The sequence below is a fragment of the Coturnix japonica genome, chromosome 3 (genome assembly GCF_001577835.2).
Source record: "Coturnix japonica isolate 7356 chromosome 3, Coturnix japonica 2.1, whole genome shotgun sequence".
Taxonomy (NCBI): domain Eukaryota; kingdom Metazoa; phylum Chordata; class Aves; order Galliformes; family Phasianidae; genus Coturnix; species Coturnix japonica.
This window is the reverse complement of record NC_029518.1, coordinates 73,608,667-73,621,294: the sequence shown is the minus strand read 5'-3', so window position 1 is coordinate 73,621,294 and position 12,628 is coordinate 73,608,667. Positions and strand designations below refer to the sequence as shown.

The following is a 12,628-nucleotide window of genomic DNA, read 5'->3' as shown; positions in this document are numbered from 1 at the left end:
GGCTCAGAGTGTGTGTGCCTGCCATCTATAAACACAGCAGACCTTAAACCATAGGGAAACAGGCAGGCTATTTAAAAAGCAGTTGGTGGCACAGATTTCATAAAATTTCATTGGACACAATTAAAACTGGACCAGAAATTAAAAGGACAAAAAAAGTGCTAAGCATTAAAGCTTTTCAGTTCAATAGAAGTAGCCAAGGTAAACAACCTGCTTAGTCTTAAAAGACATCCAGATAAATCCACAATGAAGGCTAAGTGAACTAATCATCTAAAGAGGGACTTGATATGCAGCAGATGAATGGTTTTTGCTTGTCAAGGACTTTAAGGAAAATGGGTCAATGAAAGCACAATATGGGAATGAAGAAAATCTTGCATTAGGAAGTGGCAGAAAATAGAATTAGGAAAAAGGTCAAAACTGGAGAAATAAAAAAAAGGGAAAGAAAACAAAAGAAGGGGGAGAAACTTTTCTTAGAAAAGAGAACAGAGCATAATTATCATAGAATAAAATATATTAATAAAATGTGTGCATGTACAGAGAGGAAAGAAAGCAGAAAACAGGAAATGGAATGAGCTATGCTTCAAAGCTTAGTTTTATGATAGAAAGCTGATAAGTGCTAAAATATCTTATAAAATATTAGCATGCTATAGTTAGTGTATTACCAAACTCATCCTGCTGTTTGAGTTTGTTATGAGAGAGGATTTATCTTACAACAGAACATAGCCACCAGTACTTAAGTATTTCCCAAAGGCCTTCCCTGGGAGAACAAGACAGAGCCCTCACCCACCTCTGCAAATCCTTCCCTGAAATGCCCAGGGCAAGGAGAAATCTCACAGCAGTCTGATGCAAGCACCTTCTGGCTCAGCCAGGTAAAACTCCTCCCCTACATGGTTACTTTACTTCAGGCAGCAGCAACCAGACCTGTAACTGCCCCTCAACAACCCCTCCAGCAGCCAACAAAGCTGCCAGTGCAATGCGCAGTTTGATAATCAGCAGCACAAATGCAATTAACCTACTAAGGCAAAGGTCCTCCAATGCTGTCAGGCCCATGAGAGACCATCAAGGTTGGCCAGGGACTACAGCAGACAAGTCCCAGTGTAATTCTTGGGCTTCATCCCAAGAACCCAGCCAAAAGACATGTCTACTAGCTCTCCCTGTTCTGATTCTTTCCTTTGGCTTGAGGCTTGCAGACAAGCCCTGACTGCCACAGAAATGAGCTTTCCTTCACATGTGGAAGGTCCAAACCTTAAAACTGATTCCGGCCTCTCAGTATTTGGCAGTCTTAATTAACATCCGGGATGATGTTTTGATTAGCGACCTCTGCAGAAAGACCAAATCAGACTGGCCATGATAAGAAGGGCTGGTTACCAAACCAGGGACAGGGATACAGGTGGAGTACACTTTGCAGTACAGTGGAATCTGCTCCCCAGAAAATGGGAGACATTCTCTCCTGGTCACTGTTGCTCTGAAACTTTGGGTTCAGAGGAACCATTAAATGAAGTCTTAAATAAGTACAAACCGAAGGAAAGAGTTCCTTTAACACCAGAGTCATCTGGGCTTGAAGGAGGGAAGTCAAGCAAATGGGTTTACCTCTGAACGTCTGCTACACAGTATTTCCTCTCAAAAGTAAGTGTGAAACCAATCTCACATTAAACTATTTGGAGCTCTGAAGAGTCTTCAGGTACCATGTCCTGTGGTTTATCTATGTTTAACTTGCATCTTTTACAGTCACATTTCCAAGATGTCACTTTTCAGATACTGCCCTTCCCATACAGCAGATACCTTACCACATATTTCATGCACACCCCATTCTACTGACACCTCTGAGGAGCACATCTCTGCTCCTCCACAGCAGCTACCAGAGGGAGTGTGTCCATCTGTCCTTACACATGCAAGGGACCTCAGTGGGAATGGGTAGCTGAGCTGCAGGGGATGAATGCCAGTTCTGCACTGAAGAAACAAAATAAAGCATGGACTATAACAAAGGCCTCAAGTGGATTAGTTGCTCATATTTTAGTTGGTGTGAAATATAGAAACCATCTCCCAAGCTAATCATCTGTCTGCAAAGGCACAGAATCTAGCTAAGAAATTATTATTTTTTTTTCTTGAAAAACTCAACAAACTGCAGTGGATGCTGCATTTGTAAATGAGATTTTGTAATTGTCCTTTTAGTGAACATGCAATAAAAGAGCAAATCATAAAAATGTATGAACACTGTTGCTCATTTCCTCTCAGGCCCCTAACCAGGTCATGTTGAAAATCAGTTTTAATATTGACAGAGATAAGTAACCTCTGCTCAGCATACAGGAAATATACGCATGACAAACACATGGGCCATTGAATAAAAATCTGTGAGCCACAGGTAGGAGGATATCATCATTGTAGAGATTCATGCTGTCTGTGCTACTCCATAATTTGTAACATTTAGATGTTGGTTTGACTGAAAGCCTGAAACAATTATACAAGTTAACACTGTGCCTTCGTGGCCCAGTTGATTCTACTGATATTTGAAATTTTCTGTTCAAATCAGTTTTATAGCCTTTAAAAACTGTTTTTTTCCCCTTCATACAGGAGGAAAATACCTTTATGGAATTTTGCCTCTGTGTATTCAATATTCAACATGTGTTTAGAGACCATGTAAACACTTTTTTTTTAATAGAAGCGGTAGGATCCTACAAGAGAAAAGATACTTGACTGAGCTAAAATGGCTTTAAAAACAGTTTCTGTCATCAGTCCATTTGCTTCTCCCTCTCATTCTGAGACTTGCACTTAAGAACTCTCCTGTCAAGCACACTGGGACACATTTTCATCACTGCAGCTTCTGTATGCTTTTTCCCCCCTTTCATTTTCTTACAAAATAAGGCCTAAGCTACAGTGACCTCAGCTGTTGATGAAAACTTTGTCTCCTCTACATGCAGTGGGAGCATAGGGCCCAGCCAGGAAATCTGACAACAGGCAAAGCTGAGTCCAACTTGGCACTGGAGGCTATAACAAAGGCAAGCTACCTGAGGTCATTATAATAAAGGAAAAAAAGAGAAGAGACATAAACATCACTGCTGGGGCATGCTTACACTGTTTACTGGCACATTCACCTTATAAATTACAATGGAAAAATGAGGTCCCACAGTAAGGATTCAGAACTGATACCAGCCATATGACTTGTGCCTGTGTTGGCTGTGATGTCAGACAGTGTGCACAGTGAGCTAAGCATATGAAGTGCATGCATACATTAGCAGTTTATGTTCCTGAAACCCATAGATGCCATGACCATTACTCCCCTAGCTGAGATCACTGTTTGGAGTGTGCAAGGCAATATCATTCTGCACTACATTGGCTAGTGCAGATCATGGCTGCTGAGCAAACAGTTGTATTTAATGCCATTCTTTCTACAGAAATAATTGGATGACCTTACTAGTACAGCCTGCTGTTATTCTCAAAACAAAATCTTCTCATGTATGCTTATACATTGTTTGCTTTGCCAATATTGAAGTGTCTTCAAAATAAACCACAGCCTGATCTACCACCCCAACAAAATACCAGCCAGCCACCAGCAATGTCTGTACAGATCTGAAAACGAAAAGCCACAAAATGACTCAGTGTATTAGGTCACTGTGACAGCCAGGAGGTAATACCAGAGGATTTACTTTGGCTGGAGCCTTCCTTGGCTCATCTCCTCTTGCAGTGTCAAAGCCAGGCTCTCATCTAAAGCCAAAGAACTATAGCTTGCCCACTTCAGCAACAGTTCAACAGGTATGATGTAAATAACTAATTCAAACAGGGTTTTTTGAAATGAAATTAAAAACTCATGAATATAACAAAATGATTCCTGTCCCTGACTGTAGGGAAGCAGAAAAACAGATACACTTTACAGTTATCGGCGTCTTTGTCCTCACAGCTCTCCTGTGACACCAGGATACATTAACAGCGCCTAACATGTCTATGGGTCTTGTAATTTAGGGGAACATCCTTAAAAGTATTGTGCAGGACAATGGATTTACAAGCTTGCTGAGAATTTTCAGCCCATATTACAGAGTAGATGGCAGCTATCCCTATCTTCCTCATGGAGATAATGAGGAGATGGGCAGTCCTTTAAGGTTTGCACAACTTGACTCTGAAGTGTAAATTGATGGTGAAGATCTAAATTTACATGTATTGGATAGGAGAATTACTCAGGGATAAAACTACAGACCTGGTTATTGCAAACCAGGAAACATTAGTGACTTCTTTGGAATTCCCTTTCAAAATCAAAATGAGGGCTTCAGGGTAAATGTTTCTGAACCACATAAACATCATACATTTCTAATCAGGTCTGGCTTTATTCTACCTGCATGATAGGAGGTATCTTTTAGGAACTAATACATACAAGCTTTTGTATAAAGTAAAATTAAACACTATAAATGTGGGTACTGCCCTGCAATGATACATGTTGGTTTTTGTTTTTTTCCTCCCAAAACTGCATTCAACAGATTTTCTTGCTTTTTCCCAGCTTTTCACTGTAAAATGACTGACAACCTAAAATGCATGGATAAATAGAAAATATAGTAGGAAAAAAAAAAAAAAGTTTAATTTACCTGCAGTTCTCCTTCCATTATACTGAGAAGTTTTATCAAGTCCTCTTTAGAAAACTCTATGGACTTCTTGTTCTTTCGTTCACTAGGTCCAGGTGATTTTGAGTGCCGTTTGACAGTTGCTGAAACCATGACCTCATCTTCCTTCCGATGAGGTTTGTTCTTTTTCTTGGCATCATCCTGGAGTTTTTCGTTCTCTGCATGGCTGATGACAGGCTTGGAACTGGAGAAGTGCCCATTAGACGAGCTTTCTCCGCCTTGGTTTCGGGATCTCATCCCTACCTAGAAAGAAATAAGCATTTTATAAACAAAATCACTCACAAAAAAACACAGCAGAAATGCTGTCTCTTGGAAGAACAACAATCTTATAAATACTAAAATACACTGTTATACTGAAGGGAAGGGCACAGAACACTTGGACATTTCAACAATTTCGTGTGTGGCAAACACTGAATCCAGAGCATTGGTTATAAATTTAAGACAGTCCTAAAGAGAGTAACTATGTTTATCAGTATGTCAAGACATTGATATGAGTTACAGTCTATGGAGCTTTAAGTGTTGCAGGAAAACGATAAAGAACATTTTCTAGGGTCTTTCACCAAAAGTCAACATTTCGATCATTCACAGTCTATCACTATAAAATAAACATTTGTTGAAGTAAGGCTTATTTTAGCATGAGGTTTACATGAGAGAGATGAACACAATTAAATTTTTTTAAATGCATATTTATTGAGTATAAATTCTCTATGAGAGAGTGAAGTGACTACTTGATAAACAATGGTTACTCTAATGTTCCCCTCAGCAAAGCATTGATTTTATTGATTATTAGAGGCAGCTAAGAAAACTTGGGAAGGCAAACTCCATCTTCGTCTAAGTACTGTCTGAGATTGTTAGTCTGTGAGCGCCATGAAGGAAACCTGAAAAGAAGTTTGGATTAAGAGCACATGAGGGCATTAAAACATTAAGAGGTAAATGGGCAGGATCAGAGCAGTCCTTCCAGAAGATTAGGTTTTCCCCAAAAAGTCAGGTCTTGGTTATTGAAAACTCACAGCTCTATTCTTTTAAGCATCTACACTGCATACTAGGGCTATTTCTATTCTAAGACATCAGAAAGTGACAGTAAATGTTGCTGTCTGTTCCTGGGCTCTGTTACTGAACCTTCTGTGTCACCAAATTGTTGGCAGCTCCTTGGTACACTTTTGGTCCAGGAGAATCACCACTGTTCCAATAAGCTTCAAGGACTGGTCCCAAAGACTATCTAGCTGCACCCACCCTGTCCCAAAATAGAAGTGTTTAGTAGTGTGAGAACAGACAGATTGCGCAAATTGACCCCATGGATAGAATGGGAGCCTTGGGATCATTTAGTTTGCAAGTAAAGTAGCTTTGGTGTCAAATGAAACACGGCTGATAAAATCATCTTCATCAAACAGTAGTCTTCTTGAATTCCATCAGCAACATCAAATTAAGCCACTTGCCCTTATCTTCAGATCTTTTCACATTTCTCTTTCTTACCAGTAAGTCCTTTTCAAGTTAAAATATATGCAACACATTCGACTGAAACTAGCCTATTCTGCCTCTTTTCTACTCCAATAAAAATGTCTTCTTTTTCTTCTCCCTTGACAGTGCAGACTGGGCCAAGGAGGTTGACATTCCCTAAAGACCCACTTACGCTGCAAGGTTTCATCCTGTACCACTGATTATAAATGGCACAGAAGACAGTAGAGATTCATCAGTGTGTATTTTAATAATTATCAGTATTAAGAAGATGTACAAAACATACTCAGACATGGTTGTATATGGACCTATATTTCAATTCTGTCACCTTCCTATAATGTAGTTATAGTCCATCTAGGACTGTAATTGACCTGTTATTATTGTCCACTAGGCAGTCTTGATCATTGTTTGGGATCAAGATATTACTGCCATACTAAATAAAAGGCAAAAGTGAGTTTAGACTTGGTTCAGAATCAAAGTAAAAGGTAAAATGTACGGCAGGGTAAAGTTAAATTAAGCTGGTTTCCTAAAAAATGCCTTATTTGAAATGGCTTATATAACAGTCAAGGGAGACTGTTCAAAAGTTCACGTTGCCTTTCTCTGATCTAGTTTTGAATACGGTCATATCTTCTGCAACCTTTTAATTTTTGTTTTTTAAAGCCAGATGACCCAAGATAATCTAAGAACACTAGGAAGGCAAGATTTGTGAAGAAAGGTATCTTGGTTTAGATCAACTACAATCTGAGTTGCCTGAGCAAAAAAAAAAAAAAAAAAAAAAAAGCTGAGGAAGGGCCTGTATGCCTGAAACTTGCCTAGTTTTCATATCAGTAGATCTAATGAATAATATTCCTTTGCTTCCAAATCTTTCATTTAAATTCACCTCTGGATTTAGTTTGCAGCTTGTACATTAGTCAAACAGATGCTTCTCAACATTGTTAACATCAGACACTTTGCTGATAAGGATCTCAGGGCAGCAGATTGGTAGTAATGGAGCAAACCCTAAAATAAATTGACTAATCAGCTTGGCTAATGTCATGTTGGGCTTTTTGTGGCTTGCTACTTACTTGACTCAGGCCAGTGTTATAAATCTCTTGCTCAGATTAGCTTTGTATTTTGGTAGTTTCACACTCAGCAGGAAGATAGGATTTTTATTATCATTGGTTACTCATGCCTTTACTTCATTAACTCAGTGGAACTCAGCCAGCAGCCTAAGCAAGGAGCGAATCAGACACAAAGTTTTAGAGTACAAGAGTTTCATGATGAGATTCCTTGCACTGTAGGTCTGCTCCTATCCAAACAATGGGTGATACAGGTATACAATAGCCTTTCACTTCCTGAATGCTTGTGCAGTGTGTTTTTCATCAAATAGCTTGGATTAAACACATAAATTACGCTTTCTAAAAACAGTTCTCCATTATAGCCACAAACAATACCTGAGAACCACAGGAAATCTTTTAGGTCTCAGGTTTGTAATAGAAAAATAAACATTGTACTATGTTTCCTCTCAGATAGGGACTTTCAATTTGTTTAACTTTAATGGGTTTTTAACTTTCCAGCCATACTTCCTCTCAGGAGAGAGCACTTGGGATTCAATCTGTCTGTATTTTCTGAGTATTTCCTTCTGAGTCCCTGTGGGCCACAGCCTCCAGCTACTTTCATCTCTTAACCATGGCTTATTTTTCATGGCTTACGGTGAATAGCCTCATGGCTCTAGAACATACTACATGTTTTAAGAATGAATACTGCAAGTCTGTCTTACACGTGTTTTCCACTGGAAAACAGATTATTTCGTTACACTGCTTAGTAACATGTTGCATTAATGATCCCTCTGTAGAAAGATGACTCAACCTGAATGGGCACAAATGAATTTAAACTTAACTCATGACTAGTTAAGACACATCATTCACCTCAAGCACAGCAAAATCAACTACATGCACTGAGCTGCGTATACCAAACTTCATGAAAACCAGAGAGTCATCCTTTCACACCATAACTCGGGACTGCCACTTTAATCCACCTGTCCCCGTGGGAGCAGAGATAGCAATTTTTGAAGCTTCGTAAAGAATGAATAGTAGACTATAGCTTTGTAAGTATGCTAATGAAGAAATGACAAATACACATTTAAAGCATACTTTAACACAGTGTAAACCAAGATAAGTCCACAAGGACAGATGACACTTTGTGTTTTTTTTCAGAAGTCATTAATAGAGACGCAGAGTAGCTTAACCAACTGTATGGAGTTTTGCATCAACTAGTTGATTAGACTATGATTGTCACCAGAGAAGTAAAACCTTTGTAATTTATAAAATTTAGTTGAAACCTGTAGATTTATTTTACAGCAAGCCTTAAATCACAGTAAGTGTGTCAGTCTCCTACTCAGGGACATTGCCCTTAATAGCATTACTTTGTATAAAAGCTTGTCAAAATCAGTTCAATAATGACACGTGCTCTTGTCTTCAGTTAACATTGTTGACACTTTTCCAATCTTATCCAAACACAAAGGTGTTGTATGCTGAAGCTGGAGGTGCAGGTGAACTCAGACCTGAACAATGACAGGAAGGGCTGGAATTTTGATGTTCACATAGTAATTTCCAAGGAGCTTGAGGGCCATAGTCAATGGCATGATCCAGCTGTTCCACTGTGCTCTACAACTACAAAGCAGCTGTAAGACTGATTTCTAATTAGAGCAGAGTGAAGCAGCCAGAGCATACCAGTGATCTTGGCTGAAATACAGTGTTTGGGAATGAGGGCCTAATATTATCATTCTGGATACCCTTCTGCATTTCTGAAAGCATCATGGTAAACAAGAAAAGTTTCTGACCAGTTGCACAACGTTATTTCAGTCTTCCAAACTTAGCATGCTTGTTGTTTCATCTGTGTTCCTAACTTGGTATTAGGGATGTAGCCTGTCTAGCACTGTTAGCAAATATTCTCCTGCTCTCTACCCTGATCACAACTCTGTGTCTTACAGCATTCCTGATTTGCTAAAGCTATTGTGATCCCTGAAGAAATAGCTGGTATGATTTATAAAGACTTCAGCATTTAATATTTGATTCTGCTGTGGGTTTTTTACGCTTTTTTTTTTTTTTTTTTTTTTCATCCTTCATCATACCGCACATTAAACTGGAAATCTTTCCTAATAGTCTCCGATCAAACAAGAAGACTTCATATGATCAGTCACCTTAATTTCAACATTTATTGGCTACTCATTTCAATATGTTCTCACAGCATCGGTACTTGGCAGGGGAACTCTTCAGTCTCTCTCCTGCTTCCTTCGTCTGTTAAGCTTTAAGCATTAAAGACAAATACTATGATTATTTACTTGAGTCTGTATTGTTGCTTTGGGCACAAGTCCTTCAGTTTTCACAAGTTAGCAATCCACACAAAATTTTATGAAATAACCTTTCTGTTAGTTTTACTGACACTGGGAGGAAATCTGCAAGGAATTTGCTGAGTAGGATGTCAAGAGAGGGCAGGCTGCTTGCTGTTCCAGACTTTTCTCCCGTCGACAGCAGTTTATTCTCCCCACAGCTCTTTAAATGATGGGTAAGATTAGACTCCATTATTTGTGCTATTAGAATCAGAAAAAGTAAAAAGGTTCTTTGAGCTTAACCTGTAGTCCATCCTGCTAAATGGACAAGCTGAATTTGGCTTGGTAGTGCTTTCTCCTAGAATAATAATAACAATAAACAACAACAACAATAATAATAATGTTGTAATAAATAAATGATGTTGATTTACAGCCATTATATGGTTGTTGCCTTTGGCTGAAAATTTGTAGTCTGGAGTTCAGCTGAAGATCTAACTAACTGATATCACATGAAAGTGCTGGGTTTCTGACAGACTAACAATGAATTGCAGGGTCAGTACAATTGGGTTATTACCAAGCCAAATCTGGAATTGTTTCTCAGCTGTGGCTTTCAGAGCTGTATGATGGGGAACTGCATCCTTCAGGAGCTGGACAGACTGCAGGAGTGAAGCCGAGCATGGTGCAGAAGGGCTTGGTATATGGCAGAGAGCTCTGTCAGGCATGAAAGATAAATTAAAATATGCTCCAGGTGGAAATCAAAGCAAATAACTCCCTGATAAATCTGAAACTTCCCATAAACGAGAAAGAGAACTCAGTCCATATCTGCAAGCAATAGGTACCAACAAAACAAAACAAAAAATGATGACACCCTCTCAGACTTCAGGAAGAGAGGAAGATAAGGACATCAAAATTGACCTTGTTGCCTTAAAAGCCTTAGGGAAGGTCCATCCCATGTGAGGATGGATGGCTTTATCCCCAGGGGATCTGGGTAGCCAGAACAAAGCTGTGTGGCCTCAGCAGTGTGGTCATTACAGGACAAACATTTAGAGACATAACTATTCATGCCACCTCAGAGACTGGCTAAAATTACTAGCAGGTAGGCACTTTTTCTGAACTCTGTTTTTGTTACTGCTGTCTTGACTGACTTGAAGAAACCAAGGGGAACCAAAGTACCAATGGGTTCCCACAGGGGAGTGGGGACTGATGGCTGAGCAGTGCTGTCCCATTGGGCTTGGGTACTGTACATAGTAGACGTGTGTCAGACTGCAAACTGTCAGCAGCTAAACAACAATGTGCCAAGGGAACACAGACCTCATTCTTGGTTTGCTCTCACAGATGACTCCAGTGTTTGTTTCAGTCATGCTGGTCAGAAGAGATCTTTAAACCAAGTGACTAATACAATGAAAAACAGAACAAGTATCTACCCTTAGCAGATATAGAGTTTCCTGAATTTCTAAACATTGGTATGTGGAGCACTAATTATTTTTCTCTTGATCCTCCCATGGTCTGTTGTCCTCAAACAAACCATGACATCTGCAAAAGCAAATAATGAAAGGTCTCTGCTCCTTCTGGCAGTATTATGCATTCATTATATGCGTAGTTTTGTGAGAGCTTGCACTAGTTGCTTACCCTCAGTGTTGGAGTTTGGTACAGAAGTACAGGTACACTGTGAATAAGAACAGTCCTCTAGTCAATGAACAGCACAAATAACCAAGCTCTAATTATTATGCAGACTAGGAGAGGACTTGTGGCTACTACACAACACCACTGATGCCTTCATCCCATCACCTGGTCTGCCTCTGGAGCAGGAAAAGCACATTGATTCTTAGAACACTGGAGCATAATGGCACATGGATTATATTCACCGAAGAGTATATTCATAATAGGCATTTCACTTGAAAAAATAAATGAGAGGGGTAAGCATGGGTGTTTGAAAGAAGAAAAGAAAAAGGTGTCTGAAAATCCCATATTCAGATGCCATTCTGAATGGTTACAATCTACTTGAAAGCAGAAAATAATTTCACAAAGCTAAGAGGAAAGCCAGTCATCACTAAGACAGATTTAAACTGCTTTAACATCATTTTCTTAATTCCAAGATAAACTCTTCTCTGGCTAAACTATGGTACAGCTTTACAAATAACAGAGTTTATGCTGGTATAATTCCATTAATTTTGTCATTTTCAGACAAACTTGTGGTTTCAGCTGGAATACTTTTGCTTGAGTAACACATGCTGACCAAACTAAATAGTAACATAGTCTTGTTTCACAGAAATTCATGTCTCCCAGGCTTCATCTGGAAAAACATCTTGGATACATGAGGCATGAGGAATGATAAGCTATTAGTTCATCACAGTCAAAGAAAATCCTCCACTTTTACATATCACTTTACTTGTGTTTTGATCACTATGCTTCCCAGCTGCCAGAAGGTACAAACAGGAGTTATAGAGAAGATGCCTCAAGCAACTGACAGCACTAGATAAACATGCCATTGGGACCAGTGGGGGTTTAGATATTTATTCACCAGACTGGCTGAAAGAGACTGGCCATGAGCAAGCTAGGTGGCAAAAGTGCTTAGTGTTTGTGGTGCAGACTTTCTAGTGTATTTCAGATGAGCTGGAAGAGATGGAAAGCTGGCTCCCACTCATTCCTCTTCCCAGGCTGTTTACATCCTTCTGGAGTAGCTCATGCCCAGGAATACTCCTGATATGAAGGAAAAGGATAGATTTCTGGAGGAGAAAAATACCCCTGCTTGCTGGGACTGCAAAGCTCACACGCAGGTCATGGGGTCTGTGGCTGCTCAGCATCAATCAAGACATGGCCACCCTTCAAGGGCTGGATTAGCACTGAGTCCTGGTTAATTATTGCACCCTGCACAGCTCTCAGCCATTTTGGTTATTTCATTTTGCTTGAAAAACCTAACTGTGAATGTCAGATGAAGATAAAAATTGCAGTGTCACATCAGTTTCGGTTTGAACCTACTAAACATTTGTTTTACCACCTGACAGCCAGAACATGCCTGGAAAATGGTAAGGGAGGTGATACAGATTAGCTGGCCTACCAAAGATTCTTCACGCCTGCAAATGGGTAGACTTCGGTGTTAAGTAAACATTAGTCATTTCTGTTTTATTGACAGTATGCAATCAAGCTTACAATCTCCAGGATCAAACATGAGCAGTGTTATACCTCTTTTAAGTAGTTTTTAGAAGATCACTGCCATTATAGCAATGCATTTTCTGCAGCCAAAGTGGCAGAAATCTGC

General features: G+C 39.5%; 1 protein-coding gene across 4 annotated transcripts in view; it reads right to left on the bottom strand.

Annotated features, from left to right (window-relative positions):
* FILIP1 (filamin A interacting protein 1) overlaps window positions 1-12,628 on the bottom strand; it is a 122,897-nt gene that overhangs the window by 55,411 nt on the left and 54,858 nt on the right. For all 4 annotated transcript variants that reach the window (XM_015859040.2, XM_015859039.2, XM_032443720.1 and 1 more), the window contains exon 2: window positions 4,569-4,847. In XM_015859040.2, the coding sequence (XP_015714526.1) occupies window positions 4,569-4,841 (273 nt within the window). In that variant the 5' untranslated portion in view covers window positions 4,842-4,847. The remainder of the gene's footprint in view (window positions 1-4,568; window positions 4,848-12,628) is intronic.